At 41.5% G+C, this 24963-nt stretch overlaps 1 protein-coding gene across 15 annotated transcripts in view; it reads right to left on the reverse strand.

Annotated features, from left to right (window-relative positions):
* Nucleotides 1-24963, reverse strand: part of dac (dachshund) — a 91172-nt gene that overhangs the window by 62884 nt on the left and 3325 nt on the right. For 11 of the 15 annotated variants that reach the window (XM_065486736.1, XM_065486729.1, XM_065486735.1 and 8 more), the window contains exon 2: nucleotides 11253-11303. The exons of the other annotated variants lie outside the window; for them this stretch is intronic. In XM_065486736.1, coding sequence (XP_065342808.1) covers nucleotides 11253-11303 — 51 coding nt within the window. The remainder of the gene's footprint in view (nucleotides 1-11252; nucleotides 11304-24963) is intronic. 15 annotated transcript variants of the gene reach the window in all.

Here is a 24963-nt window from a genome sequence, read left to right on the forward strand (position 1 = left end):
GACTGAATATGCTTTATGCATACAACAGAGGAAACTTTATCGCTCTGCTATTCGTCTCTCAATTCCGAGTGCACCTGATGGCCTTTTAAACGAACGAATTTATTGCATTGACATTGATGTTGTTTCAGACTTACTCGCACACGTGCCCCACTCGGGAATATGTGCGTTTTATTGCTCGCAATCAGCGGAAACGAATTATAAGGCACGCCACAGCGAATTCGGAGCAATAATGGAACGCTTTGTTGCACGCGGAGGAAATCTGTGTGATAAAAATTCAGGATGGAAAGCACCAGGCGAAAGATCTTCTTTATTTACTCGGATGTGCAGGTGTTTCTCAAGCATAGAATCTGTTTAGTCAAATTAAGTATCACTTTCTTCAACATAACAATGCACTGTAACATGAACGGATATGAAACGAATGCAATTCTCATTTGAGCCCCACCTCCTCATTTTTTGTTTGCCCCTCATTAAAAATTCCGTGCGCAGCAAATTTAGATCATTCCTTGAAGTGAATGTTAATAAGCAGTTTTCGTTGACTCATAATTATTCAAAGTTTGTGTGCACACACGCCGCTAAAAGTATTAAAAACGGACATCTGTGCGCACGCTTTGTGCTTCTGAATAAATGCTGCGCCGAATATTAAAATTCACCTGCCCCCGAGCCAAATGCTTAACATATTTAAAAAAGTGGCCGCTTAATTGCCGTGCTGGAAACTTTGCTGAAAACGTTGCAATTAACTTTCTGCTCCCCAAGTACGGTGTCTTTTTTATTATTTCAATCTGAGGTCGCGCGCATTACCATGAGAGAGGAAGAGGGTACGAATATAATTTTTTAAATCTGGCGAGCTGCAGTCGTAAAAAATTAACAAGCCACCAAGCTGCCGCGTGTCAAAATTAAAAATCGAGAAGACATTTTTCAAAATATTAATTACATTGCCTTGACATCGCAATATCAATTAAAGCGGGAGAGTTCGACGTAATTAATGAAGACAGCAACGAAATTAAAAATGCACGTGCAATTAAGAAAAAGCGAAAATGCAAATGCAAAGGGGCATCCAAAGGGAATGGCAACAAATTGGAAGAACAAAAGGGTTGGTGCAAGACAAGGCGCATGCACCTCGTCTTTGTGTATTAATTAAAAGTTTTAATAATCTCTCCGTTGCTGCCGCTGTTCGTGTAATTTGATTCTCGCGCGCGGGCTGTCAGACGGATCCGCAAGCACACAAATGACTCATTTTATTTTTCTGAACGGGGAAATGAATACCTGCTTGCGACAGCTCAAAGGGTTGGAGGATGAGAAGAGGCGCATGGTCGCCTCTCTTTTCGGTTGCAGCCTCGAAACAAAATATGAATTTTCGACTTTTCCCTTGCCTGCTCTCCCCACGGGAGAATAAACAAATATAGCTCGCGTGTACTTAAGAGCCATAACACAGTATTTTTTCAGATTTGTGTCGTTGTTTTTACGGCGGCCTGGCGTCTCTGCACAAGACTTTTTGCTTCTGTGGCCGTGCATCTGGAAGTCTAGACGCCAGAAGTAAAATATTAAATGCACCGCCGCCTGCATTTCCATTCACAGAGTTCAAAAGGCCGCAATTTGTCTCTAATAATAATTTCTGGCTGTCTAAACACGCCCACAGACATTCCTTGTTGTTAAAGATTTAATTTTATTTTCGTCAAGCAGAAGCAAACAAATGTTTCTCCGCAAGACAATTTTTCGTTTTTTGAAGGTGCAGAAATTGCGAGGTGTTGGTTTCACAAGATTGTCGTTTGCTGAAACTCGTTCCCTCTCGAGTGTGATGAGTGCAGCGTGTGTTTACACGAAAGGGTTGCTTGTTTTCAAGAATCTCTCGGCCGCGTCTCAATAAAAGCCGCGTATACCAACACACGCAGTGTGAGAAATTTCGAAGGCACAGGCGCCGGTGAATAAATACTCTCGCAAGCAGTCCGATAAAAGAAACATTAAACATCCAGTTTAAAAGCTGCTTTTTCGGCGTAAAAGTTTAACAGCGCCAGAAATAAAATGCGCGCGGGAATATAATATAAATTGCTGGTGCAGGCCGGCGCCATAAATTAAACCCTCTTGAATTGACAGAAAGCCGATCTGGAGGCCGATAACGGATTAAAATACGCGAGCACGCGCCGAACGCAAATTAATTCGCATGAACGATGACCGGAACCGCGGAAATAAGCAGTCGGACGCACCTGTTTGCGAAAACGTACAAAAATTCCGCAATCAATTACCTAGCTACCACGCGAGCGCCGCAGAAAAGTAGGAAACGCGCGCGCGGCTCTTTTATATGCTGCTGCTAATTAATTCACCAGAGGTATGCATCCCGGCGGCACGGGGGTAATGAGCTTCCCTCTTTAAAATCTTCTTTGCCCCGCTCCGACGCGTCCGTCGGCTGCTAAAAATCGATTCGCCAAGAAGCTGTCGGCGGGTGGATGTGTTCGGGGCGAGGGATGACGTGCTATATGCAAGGGGTGGCTCAGGCTGATCACAGCACCACTTGCTGCAGTGTTCGTCTCGAGCAGAATTTGTGAATATGAGATCAAACCATTTGATGTAAAAATGCGACAAGCACAAAATTTCAGGGTTTGCAGGTTTGTCCGTTTGGTTTTGGCCAAAGAGGTATTAAAAAAAGGTATTTGAAAGGTATATCAAAAAAAGACGAAATTTACGGTGGAGAAACAGAACTTGTGGGGGTTTTCAAACAAAATTTTCCTAAAAACATGAAGTGTAAATTGAAAGATTGGAGACCGAAAATATTTTTTAAGAGGCTTAGAAATTGTTTTTAATTGCATATTTTAATAGGTTTTTGTCTTTTTAGCTGTATTAAAATACAGCCAAGTGACCGAAAATACTGTCTAAAAGTTATTCTAAGTTGACAGAATGAAACATTTTATTAAAATTTTATTCTTAAAGAACAGATTTGTATGCAAACATCACTTCCGTGAAAGTGTAAATTTAGCAAAAATTGTATCTTTTCCATTGATTCATTGTTTTATATCCGTGGGAGAGTAAGATTAATGTTTTTTATTACTCCAAAGACTTTTGTTAAAAGTCCATAGTTATTTCTAGAAAAAAAACGCTGGACAGTATTTTTGTCAATGTCCTGTACTATGGTCCCGTTGTGAAAAGAAGTGAAATTGAACTGAGAAAATCATGTACTTCAAAAGTTAATTTCTGGTGAGCCACAAGCTTGTTAGCTGTCTGATTAGACTTGAAATATGGCCGATAAAACTTGGAGCCGTTTGTGCAGTAATCCCCTCGTTTGTCGACTGCATCAAATGGATGGCGCAAATGGAAAAACGCAATTACAGAGCCGAGAAAAGCAGACGCGACTCTCTTTCGAGCGGCCTTGAATAATTGATAATTGCACTGGTGTGCGTTTAACACTATTTGAGAGAGCGCAACGTCGTGTGAAACGGTTATTTCTGCTGCTCTCTCGGCAATAACACTAAAGAATATTTAAGCGCGCCGAGGACGCAGATGGCGATTGCCGCTTTCAAAGTGCAAACCTCCATAAAGGCGGACGATTCAAATTTCATTTCACACCCGGAGCATGCAGCGCATACGTTGTAAAAAAACTCGAGTTGGAAACAATGCAGGCCGCTCCTCCAACTGCTAATTGCAATTGCGAGTGGGAGCAGCGGCAATTAGGTGATAATTGTTGTTGTTTTACATCGCCGCTTTGTTCACACGTGTTTTTTTTGTTTGTCTCGTTTTCGGGCCATTCGAGTTTCCTGTTTCCATCCTTACATAATATTTTGATTCGAGAAAAAGGGATTGTTTTCCGCACCAGCTGCTCGCTTTCCCAGCGTTTAACTCTTTTTCTCTTGTGTCTGTTGTTTCAAGCGCTGCGCTTCTTTTCTCGAGGGCGCACTTTGTCACTCTCCAAACAAGCTTTTTCGTGTTCTTACAGGGATTACCGGTTACAAACTATGCTAACTGGGGGAAAGATAAATAAACTCGCGGGAGTCGGACAAAAAATCATTCCCATTTTCTCATTTATTCGGCTTCAATTCTCGCACCCATCTCGATATCGCATTTTCCATCCCCGTGTGCGAGAGGCGCATTGTGCTGCGAGAAAATGCTTTTAGCTCCTTTCGGCGTCTGATCGAGATCAAGGTGAATAGAATCGAAGAATGGAGAAGTGTAACACGCTGATAATAATGAAACTCGCACGCACGCAGCGGCAGCTTTTCGTGTCACCGCAAATTTCATTCAAGTGTGAAGTGGGCTGCATAACATCTCGTTCGATTGTCTGCCTTATTTCTCCGGCTCGGGTTTCAGCTGCGCTAATATAAGCTCGGAAACGTAATTCCGTGCGTATTGGCACTTTATTCGCCATTAGTCGGGGAAATCAGGAGGAGAGCAGAACTACGAGCGAGGCAATCCTCCAGGGAGCGCGCGCGCGCGGTCTTAAAACAACCCTTTCTTGTTATTTTTCTTTTATTACCCTCTGTCAAAGTATAAAACTTGGCCCGCCAGCCGGAATTAGAGCATTTTTCACGAAATGAAGCGCGCCAGGCTCTTGAGGGATTACGTTTTGCCATTAATTAGCCGGCAGGAAAGCGGAGAGCCTCTTAAAAAATGTACATCTTCCTCGCACCCCTTTTCTGAAATAAAATTTTCTCTGCTCCAAATGAATCGCACGCTCTCAGCCGAGGCCCCTTGTAAGCCTTTCAATTGCCCCACCTGACAACCAACTACAACAATAACTCTGGCTTAATAAACAAATTTGGTTCGCAAATAAAATGATAACACAGGAAATAGATCACAATCGGGTAGCAATGAATCTATACCATCCATTATTTCCAAATTTTCAGTGCGAAAACAATTAGTGAAAATGTCAATGTTTGTGCTTTGTCAATCGAAAGGTCGGAGCCAATAGCGAAAGATCAAAAGCGGCTGGAATATCGGGTGCAAATGTCGTGCACGCAGTCAAAGGTCGGAGGCACGAGATATTGTGTGTGTATGTGTGCGAGTCAGCCGTATAAAATAATGGAAGCGGCATCATTAATAAATTACCCCGGCCGCATCATTAAACTCGAAACACACTCTAAATGCCATCAAAATACGTTTTCATTAGACTCTGGCTGCTCTCGTTGCCATTACGATTATTAAAAAGCAGAGAGAGGTCTCTTTCTTTCGCCTCCATAATATACTTTCAAGGAAAGAAAGGAAGAAATTGCTGCTCTCTCTCTCTCTCTCTCTCTCTCTCTCTCTCTCTCTCTCTCTCTCTCTCCTCTGCGCGGCGCGCATTAATGAGACGTTTCGAAACGAGCGCGCTTATTTTCGTCGCGAATATAAATTTAATCCCGCGTTAAAAAAGGTGCAGTGCAATGCTTCAGGGAATATGCGTACGAAAATTGCAGCTTTTTAAATAATGAGCACAAATAAAATGCGCCCTCAGCATACTGCTCTTTTGAATAATTAATTCGAGGACAGTCTCTGGTTACAAATGCGACACGACGGCACGCGCGCGGTAAAAATGCCCAAAGTTTTAATTGCATTCTAGAGTTACAAACCCCAAGTGGCGGGGACACTTTTAATTATTTCAGCTGTGGCTATGAGTGCGCGTATAGAGCTGAAATGCCGCAGGAAAATGAGCAGAAGCTGACGGGTTTCCTGATATAAAGAAGGAAAGATTTTAAAGGTAGAAATCCTTTTTGATCGGTGTGATAATTTCTCTAAGAAAACGGACAAAATACTAATTTATGTGGCCAGGCTTTCATTAGAATAAATAGATGGAAAATTAAAAAGCAAAGTTCAGTCATCAAATTGCTAGAATGATTTGAAAAATTGTTTTGATTTGCAAAAGTGTCTTATAACTGGAAGAGATTTAAAACTAGACGAACAAACTGCAAATTTGAAAGACTCTAAAATACTGTTTTAATGAAATCCTGCCACGCTTATAAACGAACTTTTGTAATAAATCGACAGATTGTATGTACAACATTTTAAACATTCGTGTTGCTGGCTATGTAAAGAGTTTCAAAATAAACAGTCGCTAGTTTTTTGCTATTATTGCAGGCGAAGTGACGCAAAGAACTTTCCCTGAGAGAATTATGTTTCCATTTATTCAAAGCAAAGCCATTTACTCGAGCGCAAAGTTAGTTTGCTGCAGCAAATGCGCTTTTAAGCTTTATTTCTCCCCCGCGTTGTTCTTCTCGCGGAATAATGATGACGCAAAGCCCCAACGGCTGGTGTTACATTTGAATATGCGCGTCGCGCGGAAAATAAATCAAATTGCAACACAATCTGTGAATGTTCAAGTGGCGACAGCCGATGAAATATGATTTCTCCGTGTCTAAGTAAAATTTGAATTCTGGAGGGCGAAAAAGGATAACGATGAAAAATACAATTCTCGTGTATCGATTGCTCAGAATTGCTTTCCAGATTTTGCTTAGCAATTTTTCGAAAATTCCAAACGCTATCAACGCTGATCAATCCGGCAGAGAGAGGAGTGATAAAAAATTTATTGTTTTCTTTCGTGCCAGCGCGTCTGTTTTTATTAAATTTTCTCCCCCGAATCCAACATTTTTTAATCCAATTAAGCGCGTAGGAAGAAGCGGGTTTATTTGCACGGGAGTGTATTAAAAATAATATCCGTCTCCCCAGCTCACTCGGCGCGTGTGTTTATTATGGAATGATTAATTAAAAAAACTTATCCGCTGTTTCCTTAATAAAAAGAATCCAATCATGGCGAGAGAGTGAGAGGAAGAAAAGGAGGAGGGAAAGGGGATATTTTATTAGGCAAATGAGAGAGGAATTTGCGACATTTGTCTCTTTCTCTCGGGGATTTAGCGCCGCAAAGACAAATGCAGCGCTGGGGCGTCTCGGCGCAGACAAATGAGCGTCTATTAGCGCGCGAAACCTCGACATCCAAGTGCTCTTTCATTTTCCACCGCAGCAGATTTGGAAAAGCTGCTCTCTTCAACTTGCCAATCCGAGCGAGAAGTGAGAGTGAATGGAGTGCAATTTGCGAAAGGGAATTCCTTCCCGCCCGCTCCTAAACGATCATTAGTCTGCCTCAGCTCTCAGTCAGAATATCGTGTGGAATGCAATCCGGCGTTAATCCAACACGTTCCAAGTGCGCATTTCCAATTTGTTCGAACAAAATCGCTTTCAAGATTTTGTTCGCAATGGCAGAGCAATTCATTGAGTCATGCTCAACGTATATGTAAAGTACAAAGAATTTTTAGTTTTTTAAAAAAATAAAAATTACATTAAAAATAGATGAATAATATAATTTTATTTGTACTATTCGGTACTAATAATAATTGTTTTGATTTTTTTATTAATTGAACATTTCAGACCTAATTCTGGCATTATAAAAGACGCCATCGTTTATATAATACCTTGTGGAAAAAACTGCACCATCATGCAGTTAAAGACCAAATTCCTCTAGCGTTTCAGTTTGGTTTCTGCCGCAAAGGACTGGATTTTAAAATGAATAATAATACTATAAATATTTTCCTCCAGCGTTAAACATTACAAACATTAATTTTATCTTTAAAATTTCGTTTGTACGCCGTTCAAATCAGAAAGTGATTGCCGGAACCCAACTGCCACTTTCTGCAATTTCACTGAATTTAATTGGCCGGCTCGTGTCATGAATAGACGCGAGCTGAAAAGTGCGCTTCTGATGTTTGCATCAGGAGTGCATTTCCGTGTGCAATTTTTAGGGAGCCGGCGGGATGATTGATTAATCAATAGGCGCGCTGCACACGTTCATCCCCCAAGCGAGCGGCGAGAGAGCGAATCAGCTGCTGCCCTGGTCAATGAGTCAATCCACATCAGTGAAAAGGGCGCGGGCGAATAATGAATAAGTAGTAACAGTGTGTGTGCATGATAAAAGCGGTAATTATTTCGTGAGCGTGTACAGCAGATGAAAAGCAGCCAGTTTTTATATTTCCCAGCATCCTCCAAAGCCGCTGTTTAATCTGCGCGGCCCCATGCCGGGCCATTCGTTTAATAGCTCCCTTTTCACCGAGAATTCTCCTCTCCGCGCACAGATAGATCTCGATTGATATAATTGCCGGCCATTTAAATAGTCGGCATTCCGGTCTCGCAGTGAGAGTGACACACGCACTCCAGAACTCTGTTATTACACTGATTACAGGGCTCGCATTTTACAATCGAATGTATACATAGTGCTCAGAGACTGAAGCACGCTCCCGATCGCGATAGCATCAACCGGAATATATGAGGATTCGCATTCAGTTATTATGACAAAAGAATTACAAACGTTAGCAGTTGACATTGAAAGCAAGTTTTTTTTAAATTTAAACAATCAAAATGTTTAAAATGTTCTTAATTGATAAATTTAAAAATTCTTGTTATTTTAAAATGCAATGATTATTTTAATGGGAGCTGTAAATTGCAATTTATGGAGAAAAAATTAAAATCCCTTTATTTTTCTTGTCAAAAGAAATCACTAATAGCCACCGCATCCTAATGAAAATCAGAGCAGAGAATAAAAGCGATTTCGCTGTTTATTAATTTTCATAAATTTTCCTGTATGAGTATTTAATTTTATAAATTTAAGCACTGAAAATACTGCAAAATCTGTGCGACATTATTTTGTATACTTCGATCTGATTTTTTGAGTTGATATTCCATTTAGCAGGAAGTACTAAAGTGTGGTGCACTGTGTCGGCGTTAACAGAGTGTTGCTCTGTGGGTTCATTCGTCCGGAATAAATTTATTTGTCTGTCTGTTGCCGCTGCTGGCAGATCAACAAGTGGTGTGTTTGAATCGAGGGTGCGAAGGGAGCACCGGCTGGAAACGGCATTATTACCACTGTTCCCTCCCGCTCTGCTTTGGTCGTATAATGTATATCTCTGTGTGTAAACCAGCGTTTTCGCCGTTTTATTTGATGCCGCACTGGGGGAACGTCTGTGCGCTTGCAGGGGAGAAATGAATCTTTCTCGTTTCCTCCGCGCGAAGCCAGCTCTCCGCGATTGCGATAAATAGAAGTCAAGTGACTTGCCATTTTCTGCGCTCTTCCGTGCCGCGTGAAATCGCCTAAATTGATTTGAATTCGATTTGCCGCCGATTCCCACCGAAATCGAGAATCTATTTCGCCGGCTGATGAATATAAATGCGCGGCGGACGACTGAATGCATTCCTCGGGGATTTGCAGGGAGCAGTGCTCTCGGTGTGTGAAATCAAGAAGCAGAAAATCGGGAAAACAAGCTGCTGAAATTCGGCGTGTAAAAAGAAACACTTTGGGACAAAGCGCGGCGGCACTCGAAATTCATGGCATCTGTAATCGCATCGCGGCATGCTCGACAGACTCCAAAGCGGTGGTATCAAATCTCGGCACCTTTTTCCATTTGCAAGTGTAAAAAACACGCTTGTTGCGTGTCACCTGGGCCTGGCGCGGATTACGATCTGTGTATATTTCCACTGGAAGAATGGGATGCGTAATGACGCGGCCCAGCAACCCCCTGCCGAGTGTCAGGGGTGCCACCTCAAGCAAAAGGACATCAATAATAATTGGTCTTGTTATTATCATCAGCTCCAGCTGGTGATTTTTTCAAAGGGAATTACACACATTTTCTGGCTCTCTCTTTCTTGCACCCCTGCGCCCTCTTAAAACCGTTTTGCCCCTCTCCGCCAGATTATTCCCACAAAGCCCGGCCAGATAAACGGGAATTTTGGCCCACTTAATTGCAGCGTTCCAGCCGAAAATAATGAGCACAGGGGGTGATATATTATTCCTAGTTGTCCAAACGTTTGGGAGAAAAACATTAGGTTTTTGGCTGCTTTTGTTATTATGTTCAGATGTCATCACCACCCCTCAGCAAAATTGGAAGCAAATTTTAACTGGCTTCACTACAATAATATTGCTTTCTCTTCATCAACAATTTCAATAATTCCTTCTTTTCCACAAATAGACCCCATCAAATGACTAAATTTCGCAATCCTATTAATGAAAAATCCACATGAAATTTCAGCTTTCAGGCAATTCCCAATTTGATTATGCTCCCTCTCTCTTTGCGTCCGCCGAGATTGGAGAAGTGTTTGTTTGATTAAATAATTGGCGTCGGAGCAGCGAGTGAGCAGAGCAGGAAAACGCAATTATTCCGCGATTTGCCCCGGCACTTCTTTTGTCACGCACTCTCATTCACAGAGACAAATATTTATCCAACATTTGTACAAACATACACTTCTGCGGGCTGAATAAATTACGATATTTGAAAGCGAGTCATAAGCCGGTGGCTCGATGCATTTCCATGACTGCATGCGAGAGGGACTCGCAAGTAAAAAAGCAGAGAGGGGCTTGCTTTCATTGAATAATATTACACTGGGAATGAGAGAAACGACTGCCGTGGTGGTCCCGCAAAAATGACACGCCAAACAAATGTACACACTGGTCTTTTTTCGCTGCTCTCCCTTTTGTCTGATTGAGCGAGATGTGAAATAAAAAAATATTTATGAAAGAGACTCGTGCCTTTTAAACACACACGCACGCAAAGAGAGTACGTATTTGCTGTGCTTTAGGGGGTAAAAGTTTTTTCAGGGTCACAAATGTATTATTATTATTCCATTTGTGCAGAGCGAGAAAGAGGAAAAAGGCGACATGAAGCTGGGGGACGCCGTGTTTCGATTTCTGCCGTTTAATTCGATCGGGAATTCAGCTCGGAAAGCTTCCAGAATTTGCTTGTCAATCACAAGTCGCACTTAAAACGCATATGCATGCGCATCTGTTCCGAGTTCCGCATCAATTATTTCCGGCAAAAGAAAGCACTTTTTTCGTTTTTGGCAGTGATTTATCGGCGTATCGCATTTCCCCATTGGCGCGCATGCAACTGCCGAAAGTGACGTCTCATGCAAAAAATGCAAGTGACACAGACATAGATACATATATGAGAATAAAATCGGCTGAATCACTGTAAATACGGACGTTTGGCTCTCGAGACGCGCGATCCATCAAAAACAACATCCAGAGAGAATAAAAAGTTGTTCCGCATGCGGAAAAAGCAGAAATAAATCCAAACAACAGCGAGACACACATTTTTCTTTAGGGTTCCCATTCACTCGTCCAGTTAGCATTTATTTGTGCACATTCTCGTTTTCCCTCCTCCTTCAGGAGCAGCGATGGATTTTTGTTCCAACAATGACTGATCGTGTTTAGTTTCGGGCGCGGGAATGGAAACCCTTAATTATTTTTGTTGCCAAGGAAACGAAACCAGAACAAAGAGAATTGAATATGGTAATCAGTCATATGGTCAACATACCTATCCATCATCAAGCTGGCTCCTGCCCGGTAAGTGTGGGAGGAAGGTGTCCTGCAAAAACAGGGCATAGGCCAACTTTTATTCTTTGGCTCGCATGGTCAGCACACATACCGAGAATCGGCCAAATCAAAACGGGAGCAGCACCAAAAGCAGCCGACTCGGTTCCAAACAAAAGAAAAATAATTAAGAAGACTCTTCTCTTAATTACCAACCTAATCCCTTGATTTTTAGTTTTTTAAAATAGTATCGTAACTGCCATTTGGAACGTTGCTTACAAGATTATCATCCCTCTAAGTAGCCGCCCTCGACGGATGCTTCTCGTGTGTTATTTCATTAACTGGAAATTGAGGAGAAGCCCCCGAAGCAGCAAATTTTGCGGCCATGAGAAACTCGGCACGTGTATAGCAGTGCGCGATTCTCAACTTCTTGCTGATAATTATTGCCAAGAAATAGGGTGGTATTTCGACGAGCGTGGTTGCGGATCAAAAAGGGGTGCTCGTCTCTCTGATTATGATTATATGCGCGCACACATTCCGCAGATTAGCAACTGTCTCGAATCTCGCGTAATTGAAATTTCCACTCGAGAGCAGGAAGAAACAGAGCACTCTACATAGTCCCTCGTCAGTTCGGCTACTATATACTATTGTGTGTGTGTTCAAATTGTTTTTCCTTGGCCGCGATTCGCCCGCAATTGAAGTCTCAAGGTTCCATTTTCTGTGAACAATATCAAATAAAAGCGAGCGAGGCAGGAAGTGCCTGAATAAAACCGGCGCGTTATGCATATTTATGAATCGGCCAGAACGAGAAAAGAGAGAGAGGAATAAAAAGGCGGCACGAATATGTTCGGTTTAATGGCGACGATAAAGCTTATTAAATATTTAATAATAGAGACGTTTAAAAACGCTACTCCGTCAGCGTGTGTGTGTCTGTCACTTAATATTTCATTTTTCTATCTGCGGCGCCGTGATAAAAACCAACAATAAATTATTTAAGCTGTTAATTTATATTTCGTGTACATTCAGCTTAATCGCATTACTGATTTATTTCAGCGCTTGGACGGTGCAGGAAAGAAAGAAAGAGAAGGATTATCGCACCTCGCGCGCTTCCCATGATTTACGCCCCAAATAATAACGCGTGTACGTTTGCGTCCCCCGTTTTCTCTTGGCCCTTATTTACGGCGCCAAAAACGCCAAGTAAATCAATGCACAATTGAAATGAGACAAACTCGGCACACACGCGAGCAATAAAATAAAAGTGTAATTATTAGCGGGCGATAAATAACGGCACGAAACCGTGCTGGGGTGTTTTTCATTCTTACCTGTCTGGAAACACAATTTGGGCCGCTCCCACGCAGCCAGCACCTTATTCTTCCTTCTTTCTGCGGTTCACCCGAATTAAAAGCGAGTTTGTTTCGCGTGCAGCTCAATCAACGGACCACCGCCAACACAAATAAATTACGAACTCCTCTTTTTCTCTCTTTCTTTCTCTCTTCCCTACCGTTTTTTATTTGCTTCACCAGTCGCACAACAGCTGCTGATTTTGGCACAAATGCTAATTCCCGTGCGGAATGCTCACACACTTTTCACCTATTTCAATTTCTGCTGATGCGTCTGAAAGATAACACTCTGGTGTAGAAATGAGAGATATGCCAAAAGAAACTTCACAAATTTCGATCAATGTAAAAATAATTATTTTCACTACACCTCTATATTTCATTATATTTTTTTATGAGCAAAGCGATGTGATGGTTGTTTTTATTTGTTTATATCTTTTTAAATTCTTTCCCTTGCATGAGCGAAGTATGTTTCTCCTATTCATTTTCCAATTACAGAGCGAATATTCGAGTTCACGCTAAGTGGCGATTATCGTAGTCCAAGCATTTCCAATTACACAGTGATATAATTCAAGCGCTCGTTTTGCTCCAGCCGGAATCCGATAAAAAAGCGGATAATTGCACACCGGCAGCACCATCTCAGTGAAATAAATAAAAGGTGCTCTCATCTCCGCTGTAATTCCCCTATGTGATAGGAAAACAAACGCTTTTCAATGAGAATAAAACACACGCGCGCGCAGCTGCGCGTCTAATCACTACAATTACAGCTTTTCTTGCTCGGCGATCACAAACATACACACACTCACACACAACGATTAGCGTGTCATTCGTTCTTTTAATTTATATTTTTACACGTTCCCTTTCACGCCAAGTCTGCGGTCAGAACAAAAAAAACCAGCAACTCGATAAAAACTTGTGCTTTTTCTAATCGCGTTGGCTTTGTCTAGAAATCGGCCGGGAATCTTCGCGTTTTAGTTTTAGTTTTTTTAAAGGATATTTCTTTAGATCTTAGATGCTTAAGTTTCATGTGTGAATTTTTATGATGAAAAAAACTTGATACTTATAAATCAAATGTTGTTATGTAAAAAACTTGGAGCTACTAATTAAAAGCAGTATAATGTGTTCATTGACTTTTATTTTAGATGTTTCTTGTGCATTTGAACCGAGTGAGAAATTTTAGTAGCAGCTGAATATGCTTCTCGTCGAGAATCAGGAAATAGTATAAAATATGCAAAAAACCGCTGCCAAATTTAACGCGTTCCAACGCACCTGGCGAGTTCTTTAATCCCATATTTTTGACATTTGCATATTACATTTGCTCGGCGAGAGGAAAAATATGTTGCTGATACAAATCACTTGGCGTCGTGCGAATCGTGCTGTAATTTTTCGCCAAATAATTTATACGTGCGCTGGCGCTTTTCGACTGCCAGCTCAAAACGAGAAATAATAAAGAGCTCTGAGACGGTATATATTTTCGCCGGCAGCTCCAACCGCGGAGTGATTTAATGCGCACTCGCAGTGCGGCTCTAAAACGGCAGCCGAAAAGAATGCTTTGGATGCGATAAGGTCTTTCACCAATAATTACAAAAATTGAACTGCGCTATAAATTACTAAAGTTTGGTTCTCATTCAAAGCAGAACTTGCAATTTTGTTTACAGAAGATATAGCACATTGAAACTTATAATTTTAACTCTTTCTATAACGAAAATGGTATGAGGTAAATAACGATATGAGGTAAATTAGATTATAATTGTGATTCCCAATTTCCACTGTCGCTATACTTTTTTCAGCTCAAGCGAGAAGGTAATACTGAATTGTAATTGTTAGACCTGAAGACTTTACCGGGGTAAGTATTGTTATACATATTATTGACACGCTAATTGCATAAATATAATTGTTGTAAAATATATATTCCAGCCTAAATCTCTAAATTACCCACTTCAAATAAACCGCAACTACTGCCAAAAGGCATTCTCATATTTTACTCTGCTGGATGACACCCCCACAGTCTGAAATGGACCACCAGCAGACTAAGGAGAGTTTTAGATTCAAAGTCAACTATGCCCCATACTTTCCCACATCCAGAGCACAACAAAAACACATAACAAAGCATTTTTTTTTTATAACAGAGGGAAAAATAGCTTTACTCTCCTTACAGTCCAGCAGACGGGACACCTAGCCTAGACCCTTCGTGAGGGAACTTATGAGGACTCTAGTTTCCTAGTCTAGGCACGACTTCGGCGTCGGCAATAACGTCCTCTGCTTGGAGCGTCACCGTTCGTCGTCGTCGTCGTCTCCGACATCGACTTCGACTTCGCCTCTCATCAAGATTTTCACGCGGTAAGTTCAATATTCAGAACTCGTGTGCGCGTTTCTCGAAAACCGATTTTTTTATTGAAAGGCCTATTTCCCTTTATACCATATATAATTATTGATAATCACAATTATTAATAATTACTTGCTATATCGTTATCTATTTATTTATATATATATATATGGGTGCGAGCAGGTCGTGTGCTCGCGAGAGGGCTCTGGCGTTGCCTTTATTGATACCTGAGTTTCTCCCTCCGCTCTCCCCTGTGGGCGCCCGAAAGTTCACGTCAATACATATCGGTGTATATATATATAGGGTAGCGGTTTGGTATAAAGTCTGAATTCAATTTTACAAAGAAGAAAAATCTAGTTGAGATTATGATGAGAATAAACAGCAACAATTTATTACAGTCGATACTATTGCACAATTCAAATAATAAATATGATAAATATAATATTTGACGAGTGTAAAATTCAAAACACCATGCTATTATACAGCTTGTATTATATCCTCACCGCGAGTTGATTTATAAACGAAGCAACCGCGGAATTGTATATTGATAGGACGCATTTATTGTGCGCAGTTTTGTGTTCTATAATAAATTTGGCGAGCACGTGCGGTTCGGCTTTTCGACCTCAAAAAGCGCGATGTGAGCAGGGGTGTGCAGCAGATTGGGTTCAAATTATCAGCATTGCAGGCAATAACGAGCACATGTTAAAGAACAAACACGATAGCTCGTTCGCTCTCTCGACTATTGAATCATATTATATGAATGCATCACGAAAATGTGAATATTCCCAAATTTATAATAGGGCGGTTTGCGGTCGCGCCGTCTGCGCTTTCAGTTTTATTCGAGCGGCAACATCTGCGATTCGGTGCCGAATTAGAATCACAAAGACATTGGCATGATCTCGGCGGAGAGCACGAAAGGTCTCGGGCCCGCGGCGGAGGGCAGGGAAATTGCCCCTTGAGTTTGATCGGCGTTTCATTAGCTCGATTGAGACCCGACAAGCCTTTTCTACGACTTTCGAAAAATTCTTACAGGCATAACCTATTATTTTGAAGGAATTTCAAGTACGGCGAAACGACGCGAGGAATCGGTTCTCACCAGCTTTGCTTCTGCGAGAAGAATGGAACCATAGAACTGTCAACTCGGGTGGTAAGTACGTAAATAATGTGTCTCGGTCAATGTGTCTCGGAGCATTACACATTGAGTGGGTCAATATATTTTGCTTTCTTTTTAAAAAACATTTATTCATAAATAATAGGAAGTTGTGTTGGGATCCCAACAGAAGGACGTGCAACATATAATGTCTCAAAAGCATTTTTTAATAAATATAGACACCCTAAAAAACAAGAATAGACCAGACGCCCCGCAGGGTAGTAACCTATAAGCACAAAGACGATTCCCGGAATCAAGGATATAAATATTTATTTAAATGACGCGTATGTATTATTTTCAAGGAATAAAAGCAAAATCCTTGTTAGGAAAAGACCTTTTTGGGATGAACAAAAGGGTAGATACGGTGAACGTCAATTTAGCTGCTTTTTAGATGAAGGTTAGGAATTCTCTTTAGTTTTACAATCGCAAGAGATGGTAAGTTGAGTTTAGAAACTGACTAGTCGTTGCGTTTTATTATTCGGTACGTCGAAAATAATGCAGAGGTCACGCATTGTCAAAAGATGTAGGTTGGCAATCATAAAAGCTGCTGCGGATCTGGGGGCAGATGGCACGAGGGTTTGTGCAACGTAATTGATACACTTTGGAGAGCAGCCAGCAAGAGGCAATAAAGTCTATAAAGAGCCAATAAAAAACATAACTTTAGGAGAGGAGGGACATCAAAGTGAGGCAGCCACAAAAAATTATAAAAAGCAGCCCGTGCGATTTTCTCTGTCTTTGAAAATCATATTCTAGCTTCTCTCCCTATTTCTGGCCCCGACATATTCATAATTTCGCTTTGTCGGCTCTTTGCCTTTGAATCCAAATGCGACCAACTGGGCTCTGTTTTTACTGCTCCTGTTTCCGGTCAAATAAAAGATTTCCATCTAAACTCGAGTTTCTTATTTGAAAATTTGACAAATAGACATAAGCATCCAGGAGTCGACTCACTGGCAGTGCTAGAACAGATATGTAATTAGACGCCACGCGAACGCACGCAGCTCGCTTTTAATTACACATTTATCAAGCAAAGGTGCATATTAATTGCTACATCTGCGTGGCGAAAGGGTTCCAATCGGCGGGGGAATGCTGTCTGCACCAAACAAACGCGGCGGCCCGCGTATGTGTGTGTCTCTCTTACTCGCTCATGAATTTCACATTTATGAATTTCGTGCGGCTCCACGCGCTGGTTAATTAAATGCAATATAAACCCAGAAGCGAAATGACGACGAGAAACTTAATGCGGCATCTTCCTAAGCTGCATCTCTCTCACGCGTATTATGTGTTTTGGGAGTAGTTTCCAAGTCTGCAAATGGCAGGTTATGAGCGGAATAGCTAACTGAAACTTTGAACTAGAAAATGTCTTCCAACTAGATATACATATGATGATTTCCCAAATTTCTGGCAAATCTATTATATTTCTCTCTTGTAATTTAGACATGCTAACGGTGGAAATATTCAAGATACTTTATTTCTTCCTTGTTAAGAAGTACTTTTCAGTTTTAATTAACTTAGCCAAAAGTTAAAAAGGTCCTTGGAGACCAGCTGCTTTCATTTTCGGTATCTTTTTCGGCAAAACAAACGCGCTGAATAAAAGAGTAGCTAAGTGGCAGCGACCAGATCTTAATTACTTTTGCTGCTGCGATATTCTCCCTTTTAGCATTCGTTTTTTGCCTCCGTCCCCCCGATACCTCCGCCGCCGCAGAATTGCATTTTGCGCTGCTGCCGCCTTTAATGAATTTTCCATTTAGCGTGCGTTTTTGTTTCCGACTTGATTCCCACCAGTAATTAGATTGTTGGGAGAAGAAGTCGCTTTTGTTTTCTTTATTTCCGCCGACTCCACTTTTCATGATGTAATTACAAAATCCCCAGCTACGTTTGATGTGTTTCGACTCTCTTTCGTCGCGGAAATACTTCTCCGATTTCTTGCGCGCGCCCTCAAGTCATTAAAAATATGTACAGTCATTTTTCAAAGCGGGAATTAATTTACACAAGGAAACTCGAGCAACTCAAAGAGCCAGTGTGTAGTGTTTTGTTTGCAGCCACCTCTCCACTTCTGCTGTGTCCGTGGACCCCGTTAATTATAATCAGAGCAGCAGGAAAATACAGGAGAGCGCGAAAAAGTAGCTGCCGGGCCAAAAGCCCCGGTGGAATTGCTGCACACCGCGGATTATTATTTTATTAAGTGACGACGAGCTGAAATAGTAGCAAAAACTTGTTTTAATTAAAAGCCTAACTGTTGATTGCAGGAAAATTATAAAATAAATAATTCTTAAAATTGAGGAAGATTGATACGATATTATCTTACTTACTTAGGAGAAAAGGTTGGCCCTGAATACTGGGCTATTTTCTGTTACGTGTGATTCATTTTCGGTTTATATCATTTTGGTGGCGGCAAGCAGGGAGCGAGGAGAAAACCTGAATTCGGCGGCGTCAATTGCTGGTGACGATTGTCAATAGCGGCCCAGCTGGTGGTGCGACCGCATCAAATTAGCTCTCGCATGAGTGGCACACGGTGCATTAGCGAGTGCTATGCAAATGAACCGCTTTTGGCCGCCGCCAAGGTGACATTACTCGATTTCCATTGGGCGAACCGATCACCAAAGGCGGGGCCCGAAAGAATTGTGTAGAAAAAAGCAAATGGAAATTTTTCCATTCGAGTTGAGCGCATTATTATTTGTCGCTGGCACGACACACACCCCTTCTTTCCTCGAGCAACTCTTTCATGCATTTCATTATGGAGCATTTCTCTCTCCTCGCTGCACGCACGCCGCGTGTGTGTGAGTGAGTGTGTATTCGAGAATGAGCATATTACATCACAATAATGAATAAGCAGCAGCGGGCCTCCCGCCGCCGCCGTAATTATCCAGCCGTGCACTTCTCGCGTCCATGTTTCGAGTCCGCTTAATTCATTCTGTGTGAAATTATCGTCATGGCGAGAGAGACGCGGCACACTCTTTTGTGCAGTCCTTTTTCCACCAACGCTCGCGCACTTTTCTCACTCTCCCCAACCGTTGCAGACCTATTAGCAGCCGCTCGGATTACGCGCTTCACGCCGGTAAAAACCGGGATGAAAGGTTACAAAAATTGGTGAAATCATTCAGACGGAATTTCGTTAAATATTTCAAGGGTTATTAGGGTTGGAACGCGAAATAAATTTGATGCATGTCAAAGTTGGTTTCTCCTTGAATTCCATATTATATTTTTAGAACCTAAGATCGGCCCTCGGCTTGAAAAAAGAGAAAATCTAATGTTTGAATATTTTTGAATATAATATATAAATTTGGTTTAACAACTTAAGAAATTTCCACCACTAATTTTTCCAATTCTGAGCCGGAAACAGATGTAAAACAAAGCGTGCACGCGCCAGTACCCTTTACCCATTTCTGCATTAATCTCTTCTCTCTATGCTTTGCTCTCAACCCTCGGGCGCAATTTATTATTCCACGCCAGGATTTTCTATATACACATTCATATTATAACTGCACACACACACACATAAACATATTCGGACAGCAGTGGCGAGGAGGATTTCTCATTTGGGCTAATTGGTCGGTAGCGATTCTGCTTGTCAATCAAATAATGCGCGAGAGAGCGCATATGTATTGTTTCTAAATGCTGCGGGCGGCTCGCGTGATCGGTTGGCGCGCGCGGTGAGCTCTAATTCTCTTCTCTCCGCGTGATAAAATAGACAAGATCCACTCGAATTGCACGCGACATAAACCGAACCAAACCACGGTCAAATTCACCAACACGTACTAAAGCCAATAGTGCATGAAGAGGATTTTTCTTTTACTGAAGGTTCCATGCTGAACTGCGCCACATTTTTCTTAACTCATTCTTTCTGAAAATGTATTCTTAAATTTAAATTTTGTGAGTAAAAAAATCAGTGAAACCGGGTTTTCTTCGATTAAAAAAAAATATTCTCACTACAATTTTTTTATGGTGTCAATTTTTGTTATTGCATTTTTGTCAAAGTCATAGTTATTTGAATTTTGAGAAAAATGTATTATTAATGTTTGAAATCATAAACTACGAGATGTTGCACCAACCCTTTGCATTCAATTTCTTATTAAACAGCAATCAAGCCTTAATTATTTTTGAAGCAGAGCACAAAAAGCCGCGAGAATTTATTAGACGTGGTGCGGAGACGGTTTTAATATAAGCATATTCGGAAGCCAACCCCGTTTATTGTTGCTGAATGCATATTATTATTACTCTCGCTATAGCTCTCTGCGCTCTCTCTCTCTCTCTCTCTCTCTCTCTCTCTCTCTCTCTCTCTCTCTCTCTCTCTCTCTCTCTCTCTTTCTCGCGAAAGGTATACACACACAATATATATCGCACGCGGGGCCATAAATTAGTGCCGCTTGTCTCGACTTACGCTTGCTTATTGTGTCTTCTTGCTGTTGTTTTCTCCTCGGCAGCATTCTCTAAAATATTATTATTGCCTCGGCGGCGGGCGCATCCCCCCAGCTCAGAAATTGTGTTTTGTGTGTGCTCTGATAGCAAGGAATAATGCGGTGTGTAATTATTCCCTCTCTCTCTTTCTCGTCTAACACTGTGCATATAGCTACCAGAATTATAAATAATAAAACAAACACCTATATAGTTCGTCTCCTTATTTTTATCTAGCGGCCGAGTTGTAAATATTATTCCATGTGTGTGCCCTAGCAGATAAAAATGGGGGAAATATATACGCAGCAAGTTGTACGCTCATATATACGGAAGCGCTCTGAAAATTCTTAAATCTGCAGTGGAAGAAACGATTTAGGAGCAAATATTATATCCTTTGCTATTCTTTTAAAAAAACTAATTTTAAAACGATCCGTATGGGATTTAGAAAGTGCGCAAGGGCGACTAAAAAGCATGAAATTGCGGCGCCGCCATAATTGCGCATTTTATTAATAAAGCTACACGTAATTCAATATTTATTCTCTGGGCGAGCGCAATTATCGAAAGTTGGCGTTTCGTGCGCGACCCGCAATTAGCCACGGACCTTTTTACATTTCAAAAGTCTCAGAGCAGCCTTCGACCGAAATCCAATCGGCTCGCGACGAAAATGGCTGCGAACCCTTCTTTTTATCGCTGTGCAGCAGCCGCAGGAAGGAACGCTCCACGCAACCCGGCGAAAAATTGGATTTTGAATACTTTTTAAACATGGTCGCGGCATATCTAGATAAAAGGGTCAAACGTACAAATGCATTTTCAGCAGCCAGCTGCCTGCGCGCACTTATCCGCGCATTTCATCGAAGGGGTGAAAAGCTGCTGCATCTCATTAATACTCAAAGTATTAAATTCTCCTCGATTTGTATGTTCGCTCTCGTCGTGCGCCACGTCACGAGAGAAAAATAGACAAAAAACGGGGGCGGCCATGATCCGTTTCGGAGGAGGAGTGCGCTGGATCACAATATTATTTGGTGTTATTATTATTTTGAGATGTTATTACGCCGCCGCTGCCGACAACAATGGGTTATTTTATTGTATTGTGTGCTGATGCGATGGCGTCGCTTGACCTTTTTTCTTCTTTTCTGCCACGCCGCGCGCAGACCCAGCCATGACGAAAAGTATAAATTCTCACTCACACTCGCTGCCTCTCGCGCGTGATGGGAACGAAATGTCAAAAAATCTAAACCATATGCAGGGCTGGGCGGCTGCGAGAGACGATATTTTTCCTATTTACAGCAACAACAATGGGATTCGTTCCTTTCCGAAAAAAATCCAATCGAATTACATACTGAGAAATATAGAAGTTACATAAAAACCAGTCAATAAAATGCCAGTGAATTTTGACATGGGGCTGGAGAGAATCCAACTAGAACTGAATTGACAATAAAATCTGAATCAATCCTATTTCATATCTTTCTTTGTTTAAATAAAATTCTGGGCATATGAACACATCTCTCATGCATATGACTCGGCGAGCACATGTTTTTTCCAAACAACAGCGGTTTCAAATTAATCTGCAAATCACAAGCGAACGATTTTGTTATTCACAGTGAGCTGCTATTCGATTAACCCTTTTGTTTCGCGGGCATGAATCGATAATTCGGCCGACAGCAGACACAATTGCATTTTCGATCTGATGAATAATATTTTGCCATGCGACACACAATGTGTGCGCTAAGCCCGCGCCGTCCATTTGTCATCACATCAAGATTATAACTGCGCGCCCGATACGAGACGCTTTTGTTTCCAATTAAAACGAGATAAAAATGTCATTTATTTTTAAATTGTGCGAAATATATAGCGGCCACCAGGATTAATTGGTAATAATTTTAAAAATGCGATGACAAGATTTATCATCGTTTACTGAATTTACACCCGCACACATTTTCACGGCTTTTTTGCTTCAGATAATCCAATTTGGTTTTCGAAAGCCCCTGATGAATTCGCCCGTGACGCGATCACAAATGTAAATTAATCAAAGCCAAAGTGGTCATAATTGTAGCTTTTTAACATATAATAAAGATTATATTACAAAATAAGTACTAAACATGCTGGCAAAAATCCTAATAAAACGAGAACTTGACACAATTTCTGATCATGGCTTTGATTTTTACATTTGCTCCACTTTCATTCTGATATTCCTTTTGTCTCGCACGCGTCCTTAATCAATACAGAAATTTGATGGAAGCTGCTGGCGAATTTCTCGAGGGACTGCGGCATAATACGCAGCGAGTGAGTGTGCATTCGGCAATATTGGTCTTGTTGCCTGACACGTAATCTGATTGCGGTCTCTCTGAAGAGCAGCGCCGCTACAATATCACATCACTACAATTAATTCCGGCTAGAGATGTTTATGTTGCCCGGCAAAGCAAAGCAAAGTTACGCGCGCGAGCAGAGCGAGCAAACATTGGCCCAATCACGCATTTGCAGGACAAAGTTCGCATCAGGTGTGTGTGCTCGTAACGAGGCCCTTGCTGCCTTGATTAATTTACCGCCAGACGCATCTGATTCAGTTCCACGCGCATTTGCAATGCGCCAAAATAGCCGACGAAAATCTTCTGACACGTTGGAAATTAGGAAATTCGGAGTCGATACCAAACTTAAACATTTATAAATGACATTTGAAAGATTATAAAAAAATATTTTCACTTTCGTAAATATTTTCAAAACGAAAATTGTTAAACTTTTTAGGTATACAACTTAAATAACTATAAAGAAAGCCTATGAAGTAAATTGAAGTGGAATCATAAAATTTTTTTAACTGTTAAAATTTTATCTGTTAAGAACTTGATTAAGTTCTTTGTCAAGGTAAAAGGACGCTTATATACAATTAGAGTGCTTCTCTCTTTGTCTTAGCAGTTAATTGAACGTGCACTCAAGAAATTCCAATCTGCTTTTCGGCTTACATACACGGGGCTCTGTTGATGGCCACTGCAGGGACCAAAACGGAGGACTTTGCTCGCTTTCTTGAGAAGACAAAAGGATTAAATTCAGTCCGAAAACCGTGAACTTCAAAGGGCTAATTTTGTGATTGCCCTCTTGCCAGATTTAGCAACGCCGGCGTCTTAATTGTCGGGCAGTTGCAAGAAAGGGAAGCCTCTTGTGCGCGCCCTCATGGCATATCAAAATATGTTATATTATAATGTGTTGTGTGAATATGGTCTCCGCCAGGAGAGACATTATTATACGCGTTCAATCGTCCTTTCTCCACACTATAATTTCGAAGGAAAATATATAAAACGAGAATGCCGTGAGCGATTCCCATCGCACACTCAGCCGCATGGAAAAGTATGTTTGATAATCTGCATCCATTCGGTCGTGCATTATGCTGGGAGTGAAAGAGAGAGACGGAGAAAAATTACAGAGAAAACGCAGGAAAAATGAATTGGTGCCAATTATGTGCGCGTTTTGATTCTGATATTCGTCAGCCACACACCAGCAATTTTCCTTTTGAGTTAACACGCCAATCACGATTCTGAACGGGATTTCTACAATTTCGGAGAGAAGATGACTCAAAAATTATCAACTCTCTATTATTCTGACAGTCAAATTGAAACGAGTGGGCTATCTTTTTCAAGCTATAGAAAACTCTTAATAGCTGGCTAGAAATCACAGCAATATTAAATTATCCAATCCGATATTTCTAGGTTTTATAAAATATTAAACTTTAAAAAAAATCTATTAGAAAATAATATTGAACTAGAAAAATTCCAATATTTTTTAGTATTGAAAAGACTGCGTTGATTTTCTCGGATTTACGTCAATTTTTCCTTATTATTTGCAGTGCATTTCAATCTGTTAGAAAAACGGAAAACTGGGTAGTCGGAGCGGGGCGTCGCGGGTGCCGGTTTGTCGCGCGTCGAGGGCACGGCGCGGGCGACGGCGGTCGAGCGGCGGTGCGGGGTGCGCGTGCGGAGTGGCACGGTGCGGGTGTGCCGGCAGCAGTCGTACTGGCAGACGGCATGCAGACACAGAAGGACAAACGCAATGGGAATTCTCCCCTCTCGGTTATTTCATCTGTGAATGCTTCCAGCGGGCTCCCCTATTTCGCTTTCAATTGAGTGTGCGCGGGCGGCGGGTGATTCAGCCAGGCAGACGGCACACAGACTCCACACAGACTCCTGCAGCACAATAAAAAGAGAGAGAGAGAGATAGCATTTCACCCGCGCGCGGGGAAATGGCACACGAGATTTGTACGAATGAATGAATGAATGAGTTGGGGGACAAAAACGAGCGCCACTGACACCTGTTGTTCGCGCCGATTGTTTGTTTTTTATCATTGCTGTTATTTTTCTGGTTTCAACGAATTGATTTGTAAAAGAATTGGAATACAAGGTGCGCGGCTCTTTTTACCGACTGCCTGCTCGTTTCCTGCTCCCCTCATCGTGTCGTTTCTCTGCTTTTTATTGTTTTCCCCTAGCTTAATTAATTGAAATGGCCGAGAAGAGGCAGTAAAGCT

The sequence above is a fragment of the Cloeon dipterum genome, chromosome 3 (genome assembly GCF_949628265.1).
Source record: "Cloeon dipterum chromosome 3, ieCloDipt1.1, whole genome shotgun sequence".
NCBI classification, from domain to species: Eukaryota; Metazoa; Arthropoda; class Insecta; order Ephemeroptera; family Baetidae; genus Cloeon; species Cloeon dipterum.